Below are 24,271 nucleotides of genomic sequence, written 5' to 3' on the forward strand. Positions count from 1 at the left end.
TATACTATTTCATGTATGTACAGACTACTCACATTATACTCAAAGCTTTCAGTTCTGGCCTTTACCAATTTAGTGAAGTTTTGCTAGATTAATATAATCCAAACAAAACTATGATGTAAACTACAAGGTACTTCTTCTTGGATACTTTTAATTATATACTAGATACTAGAGGAATCCTGGTGGGGTGGTGGGTTATGAATTGGGCTGCAAACCACAAGGTCAGTAGTTCAGATCCACCAGCTACACTGTTGGAGAAAGATGAGGCTTTCTACTCTGCTAAAATTTTACAGACCAAAGGGTCAATTCGGCTCGTTCTCATGGGGTTACTATCAGAGTCAACACTATTGCCATGAGTTTGCCTTAAAAAAAGAGAGATACTAGAAATTCTGTTGTGAACAAATTTGCTTGAGCTAGTAATAGAGATTTTTTTTTAGTTATTACATCTTGTGAACATTCCAAGAACTGTTATGGATCTGTCCTGTTCAACAGTCACGACCCTTTTTTGGCTATTGAGCACTTGGAACTTAGTTAGTGTAACTGAGGAACTGGATTTTTCATTTAATTTAATTTTTTTAAAACCTTTTATTAGGGACTCATACAACTCTTATCACAATTCATACATGTACATACATCAATTGTATAAAGCACATCTGTACATTCTTTGCCCTAATCATTTTCAAAGCATTTGCTCTCCACTTAAGCCCTTTGCATCAGGTCCTCTTTTTTTCCCCTCCCTCCCCGCTTCCCCCTCCCTCATGAGCCCGTGATAATTTATAAATTGTTATTTTGTCATGTCTTGCTCAATCCGGCGTCTCCCTTCACCCCCTTTTCTGTTGTTCATTCCCCAGGGGGGAGGTCACATGTAGATCCTTGTAATCGGTTCCTCCTTTCCAACCCATTCACCCTCTACCCTCCCAGTATTGCCCTAATTTTAATAGATAAAATGTAATTATTACTCTGGTTTTCAAGGAATCTGTGAATATCCCTAAAATAATGAGAAGTTCTATGTATATACATGGCATTTTGGGGAGAGGAACAACGTTTTTCTTTTCGGAAAGAAAAATTTTAATTTTTTTCTTAACAGCTTTATTGTCACTTCATCGACATGCCATACCATTCAATAATTCAGTCATATCAAGAAGAGATGTACAATTATCACCACAATCAATTCTAGAACATGTTTCCCCTGTACTCTGTTACTCATGTACTTTTTTTTACTTGTGAAAAAAAAATACAACAAAATATTCTCTGATTCGAAAAATTCTACATATATAATTCAGTGCCATTGGTTATACTCTTCATGTTGCAGATCCATTATTGATATCATTTTCCAAAATTTTTTTTTAGTTCATGAATTTTATATTTTAGTTTAAGGAGTGTCTGAATTTTTTTCTGTTTTTTTAAATCACTTTGTTAGGGCTCATACAACTCTGTCTGATCATAATCCACACATACATCAACTGTGTAAAGCACATTTGTATATTCATTGCCCTCCTCATTCTCAAAACATTTGCTCTCCACTAAAGCCCCTGATGCCATTTTTCACCCCTCCCTACCCGCTCCCCCCCATGAACTTTTATCTTGTCATATCTTACACTGTCCGATATCTCTCTTCACCCATTTTTCTGTTGTCTGTCCCCCAGGGAGGAGGTTATATATAGATCCTTGTAATCGGTTCCCCCTTTCCACTTTACCATCCTGGTATCGCCACTCTCTCCATTGGTCTTGAAGGGATCATATGCCCTGGATTCCCTGTGTTTCCACTTCCCTATCTGTATATCCTCTAGTTTAGCCAGTGTACATCCTCTAGTCTAGCCAGATTTGTAAGGTAGAATTGGGATCATGATAATAGTGAGTGGGGAGGAAGCATTTAGGAACTAGAGGAAAGTTGTATGTTTCATCGTTGCTACACTGTACCCTGACGGACTTGTCTCCTCACCACCCTTCTGTAAGGGGATGTCCAATTGCCTACAGATGAGCTTTGGGTTCCTACTCCATACTCCCCCTCATTCACAATGATATGGTATTTTGTTCTTCGATGCCTCATAACTCATCCCTTTAACACCTCATGATCGTACAGGCTGGTATGCTTCTTCCATGTGGGCTTTGTTGCTTCTGAGCTAGATGGCAGCTTGTTTACCTTCAAGCCTTTAAGACCCTAGATGCTATATCTTTTGATAGCTGGGCACTATCAGCTTTTTTCACATCTGCTTATGTACCTGCTTTGTCTTCAGCGATTGTGTCAGGAAGGGGTGAGCATCATGATTAATAGAACAAAGTATTCTTGCATTGAGGGAGTACATGAGTGGAGGCCTAATGTCCATCTGCTAACCTTAATACTAAACCAATACATACATGCACATAGATCTTTTCCCACATCCTGTACTTAGACCTCTATATTGGCCTCCTAGTTCTTTCCTCTGCTTCTCCTTTTACTTTCCTCTTGTCCCACTATCATGTTCAGCCTTCATTTGGATTTCAGTAATTCTTCTGTTACATTGCCTTTGGTCATGCCCAACCAGGCCTCCTACACCCTCCTCACCACTGATTTGGATCACTTGTTCTCTTGTCTCTGGGTTTGTTAACACCACTTCCTTTCCCCCTCCCACTCTCCCAGGGTCCCCCGGAATTGTTGGTCCATTGTTTTCTCCTCCAGATTGTTCATCCAGCCTATTTTATTTAGACAGACCTGCAGAGATAATAACATGTTCAAAAACAAGACAGACAAAAACCAAGCAACAAAAGAAAACAAAACAAGCCAATGACAAAAAAACAAACAACAAGAAAGAAAAGCTTGTAATTCAAGGACTGTTTGTTAGCCTTTAAGAGTGTTTTCCGGTGGAGTGTGATGGGGGCATCAAGCCCTGGCCCCAAAGTCTATTTTTGGTATTCCCTGGGGACTTACTTACTCTGTTCTCCTTGCTGTTCTGTTCCACGCCCTTAGTGTTTTGCCTCGGTGTGTTGGGATCAGATTGGACGGAATTCCCACACTGCGTCTCCAGTGTTGTCCCTGTAGGGCTATGGGTCAGTGATGGATGTCGTGTTTCATAGTGGGGCTGGCCATATGGTCCTCTCTGTGGAATATCATCCTCAAGGCATGATGGGCCAAGATGTGCTCTACTCTTCCTCCCCCTTCATTTGCTCCCATGTGCTCTGATCAGACATGTCCCTCACCAGGAGATGCAGATTCAGTGCTCTCCACTGAAATAAATTCTTCTGGGGGGAGGGGTAGGTGTGCATATAGTTGGGATTGGGGCTGGCCCCTCAGATCTCTGCATTGATTCCCTACTCCAGTATATATATATATTTTTATATCAGTTTTTAAATCAAATTCTCAAAAAAAGAATGCTCATAGAATAAGAAACTGGCCACTTTAATATTTACTATTAAATAGAAGATCAGTATATTTTTGTTAGTGATAAAAATGTAAAGCAAAATGAGAAATCCTTTCTTCTGTTCTTAGGTTACTGTAACTCAAATTTGCTGGAATGTAGGAGCTCATAATTTCTGAGTAAGGATTATTTTTCTACTTGGCATTGTGCTGGTTGCTTTACATATGGTATCTCATTTAGTCTTTTCAACAGCCCAGAGGGCGGGCAGGGATTTCTCTCTAGAGGAAACCAGTTCAGCCTGGTTATTATTTGTGGTGAAAAACCAAGTCAGTTATGGAATTAGGATGGTTGTTCATATGTTCATACATGTGTAGATCTAAGCCCAGGTTCTCCATTATACCATGCTACTACTTTAATATTTTATCATTAATGCTTATAATATCCACAAGAATTTCTTAGCACATGTGTTCTGAAAGAGATTGTGGAATCTACAAGTTTTTATATATCAGCATTAAACAATTTCCTAGGTAAGCTTAGTAAATTTATTATTTAAAAAAATGATTTGAGACGAGTTAATGCTAAAGCTTGTCTTTTTTGAGCTAGAAACAAATTAAAATGATGTCTTCCGGACTAATTGACTTTCAGTAGTATTCTGTTTCATTAATCTCCTATAGTAGTGCATCTACCATACAGTTTATCACTAAATCATTTTGTTCTGTAAGATTTTTGATTGGTTCAAAACATTTTGTTTAAATAATTACATTTAGTCCTTGAGTTTAGTGAGAGAACACTTACCGTATATACCAGTATAAGTCAACCCGAATATCTGCCGAGGCACCTAATTTTACCACAAAAACTGCATTAAAAATGTGCAGAAAAACTCAGTTTATACACGAGCATATACTATTTCAAATATTTTAATAAAACATACAATGAGGTACCATATATACTCAAGGACAAGTAGTTTTTCAGCACATTTTTAATGCAGTTTTGTGGTAAAATTAGGTGCCTCTGCAGATACTCAGGTCAGTTTACATTCGATTATATATGGTAATTCAAACTACTGAAAACTTTTTTTAGGTGTAAAGCACCAAACAATATACTCCGTTTCCTTTCTTGTCAATATGCCAGTGTGTGAGGAGGAATAGTGAAGTCAATTAGCCTGGAAAACAATGTATGTTTGGAGAGTTCTTACTTTTCCTTCTCTTTTTCTTTGTTCTCGTAATCCACCAAAGGGGCTTCAGGGCCTCTAGAAATACATTTTAGGAAAATCATATATGTAAAATTTAATATCTGTTCTTTAAGATATATCTCTGCCTTCTTGCATTTTGGATCCTTAAATATTATGATGGCCTTGGCGGTTAAATCTTATATATCTAGAGGTCAAATAACCTTTGTTCTAAGGTCAGACTCATCTGACCAGTACAAATCAACAGTACTGAACTTATATAATTATGTGATTCTTTAATTGTAGTTCACTGAATTAAGAACTTTTTTGGTAAGGTAATGTAAACCAATTAAATACTTCTTGAATTCATGTGCCTCCTCAAACATTGGATATTAAGTTTTGTTTTGAATATTTTTACTAGCATTAATAGATTTTCTTTTGGGAAAGCTTGTTCCTCCATGTTTTGTTAATTTTGAAGTTGATTTAATTTTGAAACCAAATAACACAGCTTTAATATGTATTTCTCTAAATGTGAGTATAACCTAGTTTTTGTATTTAAAATTGGAATTAATTACTTCCAAGTTGTTAAAAATAATTTTTAATTTAAAATGTTTAGCTCAATCATTATTTTCCCTTAAGTTTTTTTGTTTTCCCCTCAGTTTTTGTTGGTTATTTTCTTTTGCATGTTTATTGAAACTAAGTTTTAAAATGTAGGTTGATATTTTTAATTCATATAGTTCAAAATTAAGCCATAGAGCTGGTAAAATGGTGGATTTTTATGTGATTAGTAACAATTAATGAACCAATACCTATTTTCCTATTTGTATATGTAATTAGGAATATCAGAAATTGGAGTTGGCTATCTGTGAAATTTCTGTTTTATAAATTTTTTATCTGTAGTTGCTTTCTCTTTACTTGCTATTTTTTGCCCTCCTTTTTTCTCTATATAACCAAATTGGCCACATAGATGTATCTTGAGCATCTTAAAACCTGTAGGAATGTGTGCTCAATGAAAAAATGACTTGTGCCCCCCTCCAAAAAAATACTTTAAAAGTATAATTTTATTTGGATACTTAATAGTTCCTAAAATAGACGGGGATACTATGTTTTAAATTCACTCACTGCCATCCAGACAATGCTGATTCAGAGCAACCCCTGTGTGTTTTGAGGCTGTTAACTGATTACGAGAGTAGAAAGCCCAGTCTTTTTCCTTCTGAGCTGCTGGTGGTTTTGAACTGCCGACCATGCATATCACAGCTTAACTCATAACCACTGTACTACCAGAGTTCCATATAATGTGTTTTATATATCTTTAAAAACATTATTTTCTGTGTTTCTTCTCATTTATAGCCTTCATTGACTGAACAGCAATTTGTTAACTGGTGCCTTGATAGAAAAAAACAAATCTCCCCATTCTGTTCTGGAAGGAATATGGAAATTTAATAATTTTGAAAGTTTTCATATTAGCCATTATCATTACCATTGTTATCTTAAATACATTTATTATTTACCCCTCTTCCTTTTGCTCAAACATGCATATAATAAGTTAATCATGATACTACTGAAATATTTTTGAAATAACTTTTGGTTGATAGACTAGTGTAAATAACTTTTGGTTGATAGACTATTTTACAATAGAAGTAAAATAATTTTCCTTTGGAAAGGAGGCGGGGATTTTCTGCACTTGTTGGTTTGAAATATGGTCCTTATGTTTAGTGTGTGTGAATGGAATCCCCTTTCCCCAATCTCTCAGTGATTTGATTATTTGGCGCAGGAGCAGTTTCTGGATGTACTTGTGTTGGGATCCTGGCTTACCACTTACACTTTCTGTCACCCAGTGTGCTTGGGCTAGCCCCGCAGTGCGTGTGGTGCAAACCCACCACCACACTCCGTAGGAGATAGGTGAAGTGAGAGACTCTGGGAAAGATTTAGTGTCTTGGAAACCCTATCGTGTTGCTATGAGTCAGAATGGACTGGATGGCAGTGGGTTTTCTAAGCAAGGTTACTGAATCAGAATTATCTTCTTTGATCTAAAAGAATTCTTGATAGAATTAAGATTTAATATAAAATTCCTAGACATAGTAAAACACAGACAAGGTAGCCAATAAAAGTTGGCTGATTAAGCCATTTACTTTTCTAGACAACTGGAACATAATAGTCCTTGGGGAACTAGAAAACCTAGTGTAAAATACATGCCTTAGACTAGAGTAAATCTATTTGAAAGTCGAGAGTACTTTGCCATTTGTACACAGACCCCCTACTGTTCATTGAAGACTAATCTTGGGAGTGTTATTTCCTTGGTACTTCTAGTCTGCCACTTGTGTGGTCAAGCAGGCTCCAGTATCAAAGAGTGGAGCTGCTGGCAATTGAAATTCAGACCTGTGTGTGCATACTGAACTGTGGTTCTGAGGGCATGTGGGTGGGATCACTGACAAAGTTTACTACAAATATGGTACCTTTCATTTGGTGATTCTAGCACTTTTCTCCTGGGAAAGTTCAGTTAATTTCCTTTAAGGATATATGGGTTGGGGCAGTCGGGGGAGAGGTGGGTAGGGGGAGGATTAACAGATGTTGAAACAGACGTGTTATGATTTTCCAAAATTCTAGACAAAGAAGAAACATGGTTGCTTACCTTATTCCCATAAGTATGCCCCAGTCCAAATGTTGAAAGTAAAAACCTCCATTTCCTTAAGGCAGACTCTATACATTCACTTACTATTATTTATTTTTATCTCTGGTACATAACTAATTATTCACATTTTTTTTACAGCTTGTTCCAGTTTAAAATACAGAAAAGAACTAAGTAGTTTCTTAAAACCCCTTAGTGATTAATAGTCACCGTTTTCTTTCTGCTTTCCTGTTTTGCCAATGGGAAGGAAAAAGAGTTGAAAGCTATTTTAAGTAAAATCTGCTTTTTTCCTTGGAAGAATTAGATAGAGGATGTGCTAAGAGTGCGAGTCAAAGATGAGAATAAGGATATTTCATTAATAAACTGGAAAAATAAACCCACTTTATTGCCATTGTGTCAATTCTAGCTCATTGTTACCCTGCAGGATAGAACTGACCCCCCCATAGGTTTTCCAAGGCTGTGGCTGTTCATGGAAGCAGACTGCCATGCCTTCTTGCAGTGGAGCAGCTGGTAAATTAAAACATTTAGCAATTGAACACTGTAACTGTGTGCCAGCAGGACTCTTTATATAATTATATACTATTGTTTATGATTTCTTTTGCATTCATTATCTTTTTTATCCTCTACACTAATGAAATAGATGGGAGATTTAATTTTGTTTTATTTCACTAGTAAGGAATACAAAGAATTTAAATTACAAACAGCCCTAGAATGTTTGCTCCTTGAGTGAAGATCCTTTTCCATTTTGTAGGAGGAGAAGGGAAGTAAAGAAGGGTAGAGATGCAAGAGTGTAATTGAGAAATGGATGAGCACTTACAGAATGGTAACGGAACATTTTATATTTTGGCATTTAGACATCTTTTGAAAAGAAACACTTCAATTAAAATTAGCTCATTGGTGTTAAAGAAAGCTATTTTCAACTAATGTTATGCTCTTAAAAGGACAACTTATTTGTTCACTGGATTTGCTTGACGTTAGAGAGTTAGTGCATGGCAGAGCTGAGATCTTAGCCCATATCTGATGGCAACTGAGTTTCGGCCAAACCTGAATTAGCTGATATAAAGCAGAAAAGATGCTTGCTTGTTTCTTTTTAAACTCATAGTGAACCTGAAGAGCAGAACTGCCCCATAGGGCTTCCAAGGGCATAATCTTTACAGAAGCAACCTGCCACTCCCTTTTCTCATCAAGTAGTTGGTGGCTTCTTTTTGGCCTTTATAAACGTGTTGGATTTCGTATGTATTTTTTGGGTCATGTGGTAATGCTTCTGTAAAGGAACTGCCTGGTTGTATAACGCACATGTTTGACTTCTAACCAAGAGGTCAGTAGTTCAAACCCCCCCCCCACCCCCCCACCCCCCCCACCCCCCACCCCCGTCGCCTACTTTAAGGGAGAATGATATGGCAGTCTTCTTCTGTAAAGATATCTGCCTTGGGAGTCCTATGGGACAGTTCTATTCTGCCCTATAGGTTGTTGGGAGTTGGAATCAACTCTATAGTAGTGATATTTTTTAATAGTAGAAAATGTCTCATTCATATAGTATGTGGTTTTGTCCCAGGAAATGTAGTTATTAAATTGATGGGTTATCTAAAAATTGACAGCTTTCTGTTGAGAATGACAGACAGTAGTTCAGATTTTAAATGTAAATATTGGGACTGTTGAATATTATACAAGTTTTCCTTTATGGTTGTTGAAAATAGACTTAATTTAATGCTTTTATAATAACAAAAATGCATGTAGCTCTGTTACACCTTTTTTTAAAAAGTGAATTCATGCTTGCTTGCATTTGGGATATAGGAGAATAACGTGAGTATACCCAGAATTCCCCTCCCCCCCCCCAAAAAAACCCAAAAAACCACAGCAGACATGCCAATGTTTTTAAGTGATCAGAACAAGTTTTTTTTTTTTTTACAACTAAAGAGAAATGCCTTAGCAGTTTGTGAAGAAAATCTTAAGGAAAACTGATTTTTTTTTTTACTAGAAATTCCCTTCTCGATTACAAGAAATTGCTGCTTCTTGGCTTTAGGAATTGCTGTACATTCTCCATTAAAATAACTGAGGAACTAATAAGTTCAGTTGAAACAGCTCTGGGGATATTTCCCGTGTGTTTTAAAAGAAAAATGAAGAAGGCTACCTCTAGATGATAATTTAAAACTTGATTTAACCTCTACTAGTCTTTAGATCTATTAGAAGTGAATGTCTTCAAAGATCCACATCAAGGAAGCCTGAACTACAATTTATAAAACTATTTAAAGACTTACTGTAGGTATAAATACCAGTGGAAACTAACTGTACTAGTTTTCTTATAAGGACTGCTATTATTTTTGTTTGACTCAGATTTAAACGTTCCAAAGTATTTTAGAAGTTAAGCATCAACTCTAGTTATTGTATAAACCCAGCTATGTTTATTTCATAGAACATGAAGTGATTCAGGAATGCATATGTGGTACTACAGCAGAGCTACTGGTTCTTGATTCTGGATTAGTGGTAGTCACCTTTTGAGTAACAAGGGTTAGTCTGTATTGTCTTTTATCCCCTCATGGTATCTGGCTGACCCATCACTAGCCCATTTGAATCTGAGAGAAAAATACACAAACTTCCTGTGAGTGTGAGCAGTGTAGAGCTCCTGATGGAGTTTAACTCCTTGCCTCTTCAACTAGACGCTTGTGCAGTGTGTAGCCTGCTTTCATGAACAAGACACACATAAACACACACAAACACACACACACACACACTACCTAAAAATGCTTGAACTGCTGAGGTATCAATTCCCTTTAGCAAACTTGTGTTCTAATTACTTAGAAAATTCATTTATTCCCCATCTTTTAATTAATATATCCCTAGCTGTCAATGTTTTATATTTTATAAGATTTTATCAAAATACAGTTTAAAGTTAGGTCTAGACCATAGGCTTTTAAAATCCCTAATTTACAAGAGAAAAGGAGTGGTACTGATAGAGTACATATGTATTCTGTCAACCCTTTTTCTTCTTTATTGCCCTCTTTCCCTCTCTGTTAGGAGGATGGAGAAGGGGAGAGGATAGATGGGAGAAGAACAATACTAAACAGTAATCTGACTTGAATTATTTTAAACTAATATTGAAAAATCCAGTTTAGGCATTTAAAACAAAGGGTTCCTATGCAGCCAGAACTATGTAGCATATCAAGGTTGTGTTTGTTGTCCCTCATTTATACAAACGTTTGTGAATGCATTTTAAGCTCTTAGACTGCCCTTGTTGTCCCCTTCAAGTTGATTCCAGTGAATGCAGTGAAATAGAAATAGGAATTCTCCTTCCTGTGAACATATACCAACCCCAGGTGACAGAGTTGAAACAGCCCTGTGAGCTTTTTGGCTATAATATTCACAGAAGAAATTACCAGGTCTTTTCTTCTATGGAGCTGCTGAGTGGGTTTGAACCACCAACCTTTGAATTCGCAACCAAGTTTACCAAGTACACTACCATGGATGCTTGGACATCCTTGAATCTTTGTCCTTTAAAATGTTTATTATCCATGCCTGCCAAAGTTACTAATGTCTACAATTATTTTTGTCTGTGGTTGTTTTTTCATAGTGCCCGCAAGAACTTTGAGAAAATTATAGTTACTAACTGTTATGTCAATGAGACTTGATTTTAAAAACAATAGGCTTCTAAACTGAGAATTTGTTGACGTAGATGATCCTAAGCAAAATATTTTTTAGGGGAAAATGCATTAGCTACTATATATGCCAGGGTATTAAGAATGGAAATCTCAATATAAGTACCATTTATACTCGAATGTTAGCCAACCCAAATATCAGCCAAGGCACCTAATTTTACCACAAAAACTGCATAAAAAATGTGCTGAAAAACTCAGCTTGTACATGAGTACATATGGTATAATTTTCTCTCAACATTCAAGAATTAGATAAATCTCAAGATAGTGCAGGGATTTTATTACTTAGGGTACTATCCTTGTTGCATTGTTGTAAAGTGATTCACTAGCACTTGAGCTGATATACTTATCTAATAATTTTTAATGGTATAACCAATCACTTTTAATAAGAAGACTCAGAATATTTTTTTTGACTCAGAATATTTTTACATCATTTTGACTCATTTCTTTTTGGTAAGGAAATTAATCATGTAGCTACATATTCTGCAATTAAGACTGGGAAATAAAGTTCCTAGTTCAGCTGCCATGTAGTCAGTTAAAACTTAAGGGGTTCTGTTATCAAAAAGGATAGTGTAATGAAGTCACTGTACAGTTCACCTCTTTTGCTTCCTAAATATCAGTGCATAAATATCATTGCCAGTCTTTTATGAATAAAGGACTCCACTTCCCTAACACATAAGTTCAGGATCTTTAGATGGAGTGTGTAGTCTTCTCTATCAAGTCCAGATGTGATTCCTTATTATATGGTGGCTTACAAATGTATAGACAAGTGTTCTATTCCTCTTGCCTCTCATCTCCATATAAAATGATGAAGTAGGGTCAGGAAAGCTAAAATAGAAACTCATGGTAATACATTATCACCAAATGTGATTTGTCCCAAGAATGCGAAGTTGGTTCAATATAACAAAACCAATGAATGTGCTATACCACATCTCAAATTATGTAATAAGGGCATTTTATAAAATCCATATCCTTTGATGATGAAAGAAAATTACATTTAATAACATAAAAACTACTTATTAAAACTCAGCAACCAATGTTATACTGTATGGTAAAAGACTGAATACTTCATTCTTGAGATGAGAAGGAGTACGACAAGGATGCTTATTAGCTTTACCACTGAGATACTAGATTGTGCTAAAATAAATGGTATCCAACGTCCAAAGGAAGAAGTTAAAGTACCCCCATTTGCAGATGACATGATTCTATATATAGAAAGTATAAAGAATCTATAAGAAAACTGACATTTAATAAGTTCAGCAAAGTTACAGGATATAATAATATCAATAAACGAAATTCAGTTGTGCTTCTACCAGTAGTGAAATATTTGAAAATTAAGCAAACAATTGCTATAAGATTTGTGTACTTGAAACTAAAACATTGCTGAAATAAATTAAAGACCCAAATAAGTAGAAGGAGATTCCATGTTCATGAAAATTCAAGTAGAACTGTAAAATGATCCTGAAAACGATCTTGAGAAAGTAAAAAGACTTATCCTTTCCAATTTCAAAACTTGCTGAAAGCTACAATATCAAAACATTGTGTTACTGAGATAAAGATAGGCATATAGGCCAAGGGAATACAAATGAGAGTCTAAAAATTAACATACCTATATGGCCATTAAAATTTTAACTAGGATGTCAAGTCCACTCACAGGGGAAATGATCATTTCCTCAACAAATAGTACTGGTATAACTGAGTTTCCACATGCTAGAGAAATTGGACCTCAACCTCACATCACTTCCATGTATAAAAATTAACCCCAAGTGGATCAGTGACTTGAATATGAGGGCAAAACCCATTACATTGGGGGGGGGGAGGTAAATGGAGTTTGTACCCTGTGGCCAGCAACTTTGCTATTTTACCTGCCTTAATGGTAAAACAGTCTCGACACTGTTTGCAATCCTCATGATGAAATAGTCACTTTCCACTTTCTCCTTGTGTTCCTAATTTTCTTTTTTCCTACTTTTTGTGTTCCTAATTTTCATCTATTCTTTTTCCCTATACCTTCCTGCCAGGTGAGATCCCTGGGAAAATGCTACCCCCTGATTTCTACTAGGTGGTTGTCATGGAAAGTGCCTGTATACCTCGCTGGTGTTATTGTTCGTCCTATAGGCCCGTCTCTATTGGTTGGCTGAAAGGTGAACCACAGTAGTGGTGTTAGAGGGTGACTAAGTACCAGAGTCTCGGGGAGTTTCCACAGTCTTTATCGGACCAGGAAATATTTCTGATACACATAGTCTGAGCTTATATGAGTAATAATATAATTCAATGAAATAAGGGCAAAATTTGAACAGATACTTCACAAAAGGAAGTGAAAAGCACTTGAGAAGCATGGAAACATGAAAAGATGCTCTACATAGATGATTAAAAATGTGCAACCTGTGGGCCAAGGCTAACCCACTGTGATTTTGTAAAAGTAAAGGGAGCCCTGGTGGTTCAGTGAGTTACAAGTTGGACTGCTACCATGTCAGCAGTTTGAAACCACCAGCTGCTCTAAGGGAGAAAGATGGCGCTTTCTGCTCCCATAAAGATTTATAGCCCACAGGGGAAGTTCTACTCTGTTCTATAGGGTTTCTATGAGTTGGACTTGACTCGATGGCGTTGAGTCTGGTTTGATTTGGTCTGTTTTTGTAAATAAATGTTTGCAGGGACATAGCCACATCCATTCATGTATGTGTCCAACTATGGCTGTTTCCACACTAGAATGACTAAATTGAGTAGCTGTCACAGAGAATGTGTGACTCACAATGTCTAAAGTATTTACTATCTGCCCCTTTACAGAAAAAGTTTGCTGATCCCTGGTCTAAAGGAACCAAATTCCAGGGAGGGATAAGCTCTTGCTAGGTGAGCAAACACCAGTGGGGAACTTTGGCCAAACCTCTTTTTTCTTGGGATTGTGATTTTTCTCAACTAGTCTATTGTTTTTATTTTCTCTATTACAGTTTTCATATTTAACTATAAATAAGCAAATAAAATCTTTACATTAAAGCAAAATTTATAAATCACTTTTTAAGTCTTGGTAGCAAAAATAATATTCAACAGTTATGTCTTATTTGGAAGAATTACACTTCAAGATTAAATCAAAGGTCTCGATTTGTGATGTTGAGTAGTTAGTATCGAGAAATGAAACTCCTCAGAACCACTTAGCTTAATGAAGCAGCTTGAACTTATTTCCATTATTAAACTAAGTGGTAATAGCAAGCAAGCAGTTGTGGGTGGGGATCAAATGCAAGTGCTACCTCTCTGGTGATTTGCCTCTCACGCCAGGCCACGGATCTTTCCTACTCATTGCCTTTTGTGGTCTCCACTCACAGCTATCTTTGATCTTCACCAGAAGGCCTTACAGTCCGCCTGCAGGGGTCTGTAATAAACTCAGCAACCCCTGAGATTAGGGACTCCTGGTCCTAGTGGTTGCACATTCCAGCCCTGTTTGTAAGGAGGGAGCCTGGATACTCTGGCTATGACTCCCCTTCTTAGTGGTTTGCGTTTGCATGTTCTGATTGGTTCCAGTAAGTTACACTCAGAAACCATTATTACATCATCTGTTACATAAGTTGTTTCAGAAAACTTGTTTTGACTTTGTGATACAACAGGTGTTAATCTCTATTAAGTAAGATCATCATATGTTTTCTGCAACATACTTATAAACTTGATTATTTTTGATTAAATGTTTTCAAGCAAGGCAACAGTTTTGGTGGGAAAACGTTTTTTCCCCCAAGACTTTAAAGCCTGGCAAACAGACTTTATTCATTTTTATTAAAATGAAGAATTAGCTATCTGTTCTAGAAAGTTTATTTTGTACATTACAAAGCTCCAACATTGATTCGTTTCTTTACATTTAAAAGGGCACTTCTTCTATGCTAGTACAATTAGTATATGATTATAAAAATGATTTTGGTCATTTCAGTATCAGATGATTTTTACCAGAAGTACAATATAAACTCCATTCAATTCTTAATGTTTTCTTTCTTATATTTGATAAATAATGAATCATCAATTTGATAGCCAAATTGCCTATTACAGATAAGTTTTCAAACCAGGCAAAATCTAATGAATTTGAGGGAGCTTCACAAATTTCATGGAAAAATTCCATTAACTTTCAATTCTGATCTCACAAAGTTTTTAAAACCCCACTGTTTAATCTCCCTGTGTTTATTACCACATCATCTTTTTGCAAATCCTGTCAACTTTATAATTCCCATCTCTTATTTATGCTTTGTTCCCCTAGTCCAAACCATTATCTTCTCTCGTTCAGTGTATTAGATTAGGCTGTGCTCATAGTAATAAATAACCTCCTACTCAGCGGGTCAGCACTGCAAAGCTTTAGTGTGGTTCATATACATTCCCATGTGATTTGGGTTCTGCTCTTTCTGGTAGCTATATGCAATCTGGACTAATGGCTTTGAAGGTTATCCCATCCACTAGAAATAACATTGACACTTGAATTGACAGCTCATTGGCCAAAACTAGTCACATGCTCCAACCTACATACAAGGAAGGCTGGGAAATGTATTGCAACATATGAAATACTTAAGCGATTACTATTAGCAGATTAAAGATCTCTAGTGGCCTCTGTCTACTCCTATAAAGATTTACAGTCTCTGAGACTCTATATGGGTTATAGTGAGTTGGAATTAACCTGATAATAGAGTTTGGTTTGATATTTTGGCATTATCAGATTATTATACTTGCATCTTAATTGCATTTTAAAGAAATATTTCCTTGTGTGCCCCACTACAATGTTTTATCACCTTGCCAGAGTGATTGGAAAATCATGTTTGTTATTACTTTGGAAATAGATTCCACTTACAATAAAACCTTTTACACTCACTGCACAAACACATTGCACGATATGACCCTTACTGTGCTCTCTAATTGCTTGATTGGCATTTTATATTACCAAATACTGTAATAGTGTGTTTTGATTTGGCAATTTCTTTTCAGTTAGGAAAATGTGATCTAAAGGTGTGAAATTCAACCTATTAATAATGAATAATAAGAGAAAGTCTAATTTCTGTGATGATATCCTTAATCATTTTTACACCATTATAATATTTTAGCAAGATAGCTTTTGGGAGTAGTGATAGGATATAAAAATCTTATAGTAAATTCTGCAGCAAAGTTCTAAATATTGTGTGCAGCTTACCTGGCAACAAATCTCGTAAAATTTTCTCTTTTTAAAAAAAAAATCTTTTTATTAGGGGCTCATACAACTCTTATCACAATCCATACATAACATCATGTGTAAAGCACATCCGTATATTCATTGCCCTCATCATTCTCAAAACATTTGCTCTCCACTTAAACCCCTGGCATCAGCTCCTCATTTTCTCCCCTCCCTCCCTGCTCCCCACTCCCTGACGAACCCTTGATAGTTTATAAATTATTATTTTGTCTTATCTTGCACTGTCCAATGTCTCCCTTCACCTACTTTTCTGTTGTCCGTCCCCCATGGAGGAGGTTATATGTAGATCCTTGTAATCAGTTCCTCCTTTCCACCCCACCCTCCCTTCACCCTCCCGGAATCGCTACTCTCACCACTGGTCCTGAAGAGATTATCCGTCCTGGATTCCCTGTGTTTCAGTTCCTATCTGTACCAGTGTACATCCTCTGGTCTAGTGGGGGAGGAGGAAGCATTTAGGAACTAGAGGAAAGTTGTATGTTTCATCGATGCTACTATACTGCACCCTGACTGGCTTGTCTCCTCCTCGTGACCCTTCTGTAAGGGGATGTCCAATTGCCTACAGATGGGCTTTGGGTCTCCACTCTGCACTCCCCCTCATTCACACAATATGGTATATTTTAAAAATCCTTTTATTGGGGGCTCATACAATTCTTATCACAATCCTTACATATATCCATTGTGTCAAGAGCATGTACATTTGTTGCCATCATCATTCTCAAAACATTTGCCTTCTACTTGAGCCCTTAATATCTGCTGCTCATTTTCCCGTCCCTCCCCACTCGCCCTTACCTCATGAACCCTTCATCATTCATAAATTATTATTTTTTCATATGTTACACTGTCCGAGCCTCCCTCCCACCCACCTTCTCTGCTGTCCAACGTCTTCCCCCGCCTTCTTCTCTGCTGTCCCTCCCCCAGGGAGGAGGCTATATGTAGATTCTTGTAATCAGTTCCCCCTTTATACCCCACATTCTCTCCACCCTTGTCATCACCACTCTCACCACTGGTCCTGAAGGAGTCATCTGTCCTAGATTCCCTGTGTTTCCAGTTGATCTCTGTACCAGTGTACATCCTCTGATCTAGCCAGATTTGTAAGGTAGAATTTGGATCATGATAGTGGGGTGGTGGGGAGAAAGCATTTAAGAACTAGAGGAAAGGTATTTGTTTCATCATTGCTACCTTGCACCCTGACTGGGTCATCTCCTCTCCACAACCCTTCAGTAAGGGGGCATCTGGTTGGTTACCAATGGGCTTTGAGTCTCCATTCTGCACTCACCCATATATACAATGATAAGACTTTTTTGTTCCTTGATGCTTGATACCAGATCCCTTCTACACCTTGTGGTCAGACAGGCTTTCTTCATTGTCTTCATTGATCCTATCAAGGAGGTGGGCACCCATTGATATGATTTTTAGTTCTTTTTTTTTTTAATTTATTTTTTTACATTTTATTAGGGGCTCATACAACTCTTATCACAATCCATACATATACATATACATACATCAATTGTATAAAGCACATCCGTACATTCTTTGCCCTAATCATTTTCTTTCTTTTTTTAAATCTTTTTATTGGGGCTCATAAGGCTCTTATCACAATTTGTGCATACATCAAATGAGCAAAGCACCCTTATACATTCGTTGCACTCGTCACTCTCATAATTCACCTTCCACTTGGGTTCCTGGAATCAGCTCGGTTTCCCGTTTTTTCCCCCCATCCCCCTCCCTCCCCGATCCCACCCCTGGTCCCTTGATAGTTTATAAATACTTATTATATCTTATCTTACACTCCCCGGCGTCTCCCCTCACCCGCCTCCCCCTTGCCAATCTCCCAGAGAGGAGGTTACACATAGATCTCCGAGATCGGTTCTCCCTTTCTACATGCCCTTCCCTCCTGGTGTTGCCTCTCCCACCGCTGGTGTTGAAGGGTTCGTCTGTCCTAGATTCCCTGTGCCTCCAGATCCCCACTGCACCGCTGTACATCCTCTGGTACAACCAGGTCCGCAAGGCAAGGTAGGATTGGGGTCATGATGATTGGGAGGGGATTTTTAGTTCTTTGATGTGTGACAACTGGTCCCTTCTACACCTTGTGGTCAGACAGGCTGGTGTGCTTCTTTCTTCCATGTGGACTTTGTTGCTTCTGAGTTAGATGGCTGCTTGTTTATCTTCAAGCCTTTAAGACCCCAGAAACTATATCTTTTGATAGCCGGGCACCATCAGCTTTCTTCACCATGTTTGCTTATTCACCTGCTTTGTCTTCAGTGATTGTATCAGGAAGGTGGGCACCCACTGATATGATTTTTAGTTCTTTGATGTGATGTCTGATAACTTGTCCCTTCTACACTTTGTGGTCAGACAGGCTGGTGTGCTTCTTCCATGTGGGTTTTGATGCTTCTCAGCTAGATGACCGCTTGATTATCTTCAAGCCTTTAAGACCCTAGATGCTATATCTTTTGATAGCTGGGCACTGTCAGCTTTCTTCACCACATTTGTTTATGCACACATTTTTCTTCAGCAATCGTGTTGAGAAGGTGTGCATCCTGGAATGCCAATTTAATAGAACAAAGTATTTGTGCATTGAGGGAGTACTTGAGCAGAGGCCCAATGTCCATCTGCCACCCCAATACCTAACATATAAATATATGCACATAGATCCACTTCCACATCCTCATATATAGATATATTTACATATGTACATGGCTTTATGTAGACCTCTATAGATACCCTTTGCCTCCTAGTTCTTTCCTCTATTTCCTTTTACTTCTTTCCCACTAGCATGCTCAGCCTTTATTTGGGTTGCAGCAATTCCTCTCGGTTACATTACCCCTGGTCATGCCCCACCAGGCCTCCTGTGCCCTCCTCACCACCGATTTGGATCACTTGTTGTTCCCTTGTCCCTGGATTTGTTACCACCACTACCTTTCCCCCCACCTCCCTTTCTCCCATGTCCCTCTGGAACTGTTGGTCCCGCTACTTTCTCCTCCAGATTGTTCATCCAGCCTATCTCATTTAGACAGACCTGCATAGATAATAACATGCACAAAAACAAGACAAAGCAAAACCAAGCAACAAAATAAAACAACAAGCCAATGACAAAAACAAAACACAACACAACAACAAGTAAGAAAAACTTGTAGTTAGTTTGTTGGCCTTTAGGCCTGTTTTCTAGTCGAGTCTGTTGGGGTCATCTTTGGTACTCCTTGGGGACCTCGTTGCTCTATTCCCCTTGCTGTTCTGTTCTACGCCCCCTAGTTTTCTCTACTTTAAATAAATGAAAGCCATTCCATTATATTAAATGCATTTTTAGACAGGTGTTTTGTTTTGCTATTAAGAGGTTAGTGCCCTTCAGTTATACCTCTTATTTGTCATGTTTTCTTACTTGACAGTCTGTATATCATAATTATTTCAAACACACAGAAACCATAAATCACAATTTTTTTCTAGTTTGAAATATTTTTATAAATACATTTGTAATTTTACCAACTAGAATGATGCCATTGCCAAAACTAGTAGGACCTATGAGAGGAGGCTAAGGTTCAACCCTGATTTCAAATATTCGTAAAAAAAAAAAAGGCTTTATGCCATCTAGCTCAGAAGCAACAAAGCCCAAATGAAGAAGCACAGCAGCCTGTGTGACCACGAGATGTCGAAGAGATCAGGTATGAGGCATCAAAGAGTAAAAAGTCACATCATTGTAAATGAGGGTGAGTGCAGAGTGGAGATCCAAAGTCCATCTGTAGGCAACTGGACACCCCCTTATACTGAAGGGTTGCGGGAGGAGACGAGCCAGTCAGGGTGCAGGGTAGCAACAATGAAAGATACAACTTTCCTCTACTTAAATGCTTCCTCCCCCAACTGTCATGATCCCACTCCTACCTTACCAATCTGGCTAGACCATAGGATGTACATCGGTACAGATAGGATCTGAAAATACAGGGAATCCAGGACAGATGATCCCTTTAGGACCTGTGGTGAAAGTAGCCATACGTGGAGGGAAGGTGGGTTAGAAAGGGGAAACCGATTACAAGGATCTACATATAACCTCCTCCCTGGGGGACCGACAACAGAAAAGTGGATAAAGGGAGATGTCGGACAGTGTAAGCTTGGACAAAATAATAATTATAAATTACCAAGGGGTCACGAGGGAGGGGGAAAATGAGGAGCTGATATTAAGGGCTCAAGTAGAAGGCAAATGTTTTGCGAATGATGATGGCAACAAATGTACAAATGTGCTGGACACAATGGATGCATGTATGGATTTGGATATGAATTATACAAGCCCCCAATAAAATAATAAAAAAATAGAAAATGATTGCAACAAAGGTACAAATGTGTTTGACACAATGGATATATGTATGAATTGTGATAACAGCTGTATGAATTGCCAATAAAACTATTTAAAACACATAAAAGGAATCTCTCAGTACTGAGATCCATTCCTATAAAAATAACCTTAATTACACTAAAAGGAAAAAAAAGGCTTTATGAAGGTATTTGTCATGTGATCCCTGGGAATCCTGTTTCTAACAAGCTGTTGCTCTTAAACATCTCTAGACCTCTGTATTTGATTTACTTATTTAAAATGTAGCAGAGTATTTATATTTTGTATAATTAATTTAAATTGGCTTTGAATAATTAGGTAATAGTGATGTCTGCTTTAGTAAATGAAAATCACATAGTAAAATTGAGTACCATATAGTTGTTACATGGATTTAGATCTAGCACAGCTTGAATCACTTGTTGAATACCTGATATCTAATATACAAAAGCCCCATAATGACAGTTTTTTAGGGTGCTAGTATAATTATTCCTGTTTCATTTGCCGCCCCACGTCCCATTCAGTCCATTAGCAATAATAAGGTTTTATATAGCAAAGGGGATTACCCTACTAATGAATACTAAATATTGACTAAAGCAGGTGTTTGTGGGGTAGAAAGGTAAGGAAGCTTAATCTTTTTCTTTGATAAGATGTTGATTATCCATTGTCCCATAATGTAATTAGATGTTTTATAAAGGAAATTGAGATTGTATGACAGCAGTCAAGGAAGTTATTTAAACAGTCTCTGTTAAAACTTGATTGCTTTTGTGCCTTGACTCAGTATTTGTCTTGTTCACAGTAACTGGAGTACTGAATGGAAGTGGCTTGTAGACAGAGCAAGAATTGGCAGCCGGTGGACTTGGCTTCAAGCCCAGATTTCAGAGCTAGAATACAAAATCCAACAACTAACGGATGTTCACAGACAGATTCGTGCCTCCAAGGTAATTCTGGGTCTTTTTTTTTTTTAATCACTGTTATTGTTTGTATTAGGCTAAGTTGTCTAGAAAAAGAAAACCAATGACACTCACATGTCTAAGAAAGAAGTTTGTATCAGGAATGCATCCAAGCCCCTTCAACTTCAGTCCAAGGGTCCCATGCTGGCCTAGGGCCCTCTCCAGAGTCACATAACTACAGATCAATGATGCACAAATGTGAAGCTGGAAGCAGGGGGGGCTCACAGGTGGTGGGTCAAGAGTTGAGTTAGAGCCATGGTTGGTGGGAACATAACTGGGTGCTGGTATCTCCCTGGGTCTGTGAATCACATGTAGCCACCCTGGAGGTAGATGCAGTGTCCCAGCAATCAGAAAGGGTGAAGGAGCAGGATAGGGAGAAGTTCCCAATGTCTCTCGTAAAAAGGATGCACATCTCAGGAGTCATGATTAGGCTGTGACCTGATTGACAAATTGGACTTCACCCCTACGCTTTCCCACAAATGCCACTGACATAAAATCTAACTGCCACAGTGTTTCTCCTAGTTTCTTCTTACAAAAGAATCATTAAAAGCCTTTATAAAAAGGTAGCTGGTGTATGTTAAGATTTCTTGATATTTTCCTATATATTGAAGCTATTTTGTCATATTTTCTACAATTTAACATTTACACCAATTACATGTTTAAATTATTTAGCTTGCTTCTTTTTGGTCAGCATGTTATTTAATTTTGTATATCCTCTCAATTATTCTATGTGAGTGGAATGGATATTATATGACTACAGTGGTATGTTTATGTCTTCTCTTATTTCCTATTGATGGACCTGTATGGTGTTTCAGTTGTTATGCTGGTAAAATAGTATTTTAATGACCCTGCATCTCTTGGTGTCCCTGTCGATACCAAACTGTTAAATTTATGAAGGTTCCCATCTCTCCACACATTCACTAGCATTTGTTGCTTGCTGTTTTTATTTTAAACTTTGCTATCAATACTGGGGTAAGACAATACAGCTTTGTTGTTTTGATTTGCAGCCTTGATTTGCAATCATGGCTGTTGATTATGAGTATTTCTTTATGTGTTCGTCAGTCTCTTGGTCCCTTCTTTGCTGAAGTGTCCATTCATATCCTCTGCTTAGTTTTAAAATAGGATTATCTTTTTGTAGATTTAAAGAATTATAATAATATATATAGAAAACTTTTGCCAACTTTGCAATTTTTTGTATGTATAAGGGAGGTTTAAAAGCTCATGGAAAAATGGAATTAAAAGCTGATAGAAATTTCCTATGAGCTTTCTGATGCTCCCTCATTTAAAATTAAAAAAAAATTCATTGTGAGTTTTCACAGATAACATAACATTCCATAGTTCAATCACATCAAGCAGTATTGTACAATTGCTATCACAATCAGTTTCAAAATGTTTTTTTTCTTCTTGAACTCTTTGATACTAGCTCCCTTTTATTTCATTCCTTCCCTACCCTCATCCCCAGGAACCCTTACTGGTGTTTTTTTTTTCCTATAATAGTTTTTTTCTTTGCCATGTTTTACATGATCCAATATATCCATTCACATACAATTCTGTTTTAAGATCCCATCGAGTGGACTTAGACAGTCATCAGTGCTATCAGCTACCTCTTCCCCTTCCCTGTTCTCTCTTTCCATTCCCACAGGGAACCATTACTCCTGTTACTGGTTTCTGAAGGGTTATCTGTCTTGGATTTCATGTACTGAGTGATCTTAAATATACAAATGAGCATACTCAAATCTAACATGATTAATGAGGTAAAACCAAAACCATAATAGTAAGGGGAGGAAAGATTAAAGAAGTAAAGGATATTGATGTGGTTCATCAGTGCTAAAGCACACTGATTTTTCATCCCTCTTATAGTTTAGTGACATTAATAATATTTATCATGTTTTGCAACCATCACCACTATCCTAAATTTACCTCACTGGAGTTAAAGGAAACCCAGGGCCCCTAAGCAGTGACTTTCTTTTCCCATCCCCCAGCCAACTCTAGTACCACTAATAAACTTTGGTCTCTTTACATTTGCCTATAAGTGGGAACCTATAAGATCTAACCTTCTGTGACTGACCTAATTCACATAATGTTTTCAAGAGTCACCCACCTAGCAGCATGTATTAGGACTGCATTCTGTGTGTGGCTGAATATTATTCCATTGTGTGTGCCACATTTTGTGTATCCACGCATCTGTTGGTGGACATTTAGTTTGTTTCCATGTTTTGACTACTTTGTAATGTACATTAGTACAATCTGCCAATTTTGGGTATGCTTGTTGCAATTACCACCATTATTGTGGATTTTTTGGTTTGCCCTGATAATTCTGGGCATTTTTGTTTCTTGCATTTTGAAGTAATGTTGCTTGTAGGCATGTACTCTTATTTCTTTGTGAACTGTGTATTGTTCCTTTTATTATTTTATAGTACACTTTTACCATTTTAAAATATTTTTCTTTTAAATTAAATTTTACCCTGTAGAATTATTTGTTATGAATAGCTGAAAAGGAGGCCAAGAATAATGACAGATAAAAGGAAGTTGCATTTAAAGTTAAAACTCTGGGAATCATTAGTTTATAGTAAAAAAAAAGAGGAAAATGGATACTGGGAAAAGCTGGAGTTTCTGCTGTATCCACTTTTCTCTCCTGGCTTACTTCTCTTCTTTCGTCTTTCTGAAGTATATTCTTTAGTAGTATCTGACACGAAGTAGTTAGGTGGACGTTTAAACTCTTTGACTTTGTCTCAAAATATCTTTATTTTGCACACACTCTTAAATGTTGTTTTAGGTTGAACTAAAATAGATTAATTTCCCCTTTCATTGTTCTCAGAAATATTTTTATGCTGATAAGCAGTCGGCTGCTTAATCCATCTGTCTGGAAGATTTTTGTGTTTATTTGATCTACAGTTTTTACAATCTAATTATCTACTTGTGGATTTCAATTTCCTTGGCTTGGCACTTAGATACAGTCACTAAATTTTGACAGTGTGTTAGTCTGGGTAGACTAGAGAAACAAACCCATAAAAACTCATAAGGGAGAGTTTT

General features: G+C 37.3%; 2 protein-coding genes across 5 annotated transcripts in view; one reads left to right on the forward strand and one right to left on the reverse strand.

The window, feature by feature from the left end:
- The window catches only part of KANSL1L (KAT8 regulatory NSL complex subunit 1 like), a 99,911-nt gene that overhangs the window by 27,946 nt on the left and 47,694 nt on the right, over positions 1 to 24,271 (forward strand). For all 4 annotated transcript variants that reach the window (XM_075528858.1, XM_075528861.1, XM_075528859.1 and 1 more), the window contains exon 3: positions 21,085 to 21,226. In XM_075528858.1, the coding sequence (XP_075384973.1) occupies positions 21,085 to 21,226 (142 nt within the window). The remainder of the gene's footprint in view (positions 1 to 21,084; positions 21,227 to 24,271) is intronic.
- The window catches only part of RPE (ribulose-5-phosphate-3-epimerase), a 96,575-nt gene that overhangs the window by 5,733 nt on the left and 66,571 nt on the right, over positions 1 to 24,271 (reverse strand). The window lies entirely within an intron of this gene.

Source organism: Tenrec ecaudatus, chromosome 13, assembly GCF_050624435.1.
Source record: "Tenrec ecaudatus isolate mTenEca1 chromosome 13, mTenEca1.hap1, whole genome shotgun sequence".
NCBI lineage: Eukaryota > Metazoa > Chordata > Mammalia > Afrosoricida > Tenrecidae > Tenrec > Tenrec ecaudatus.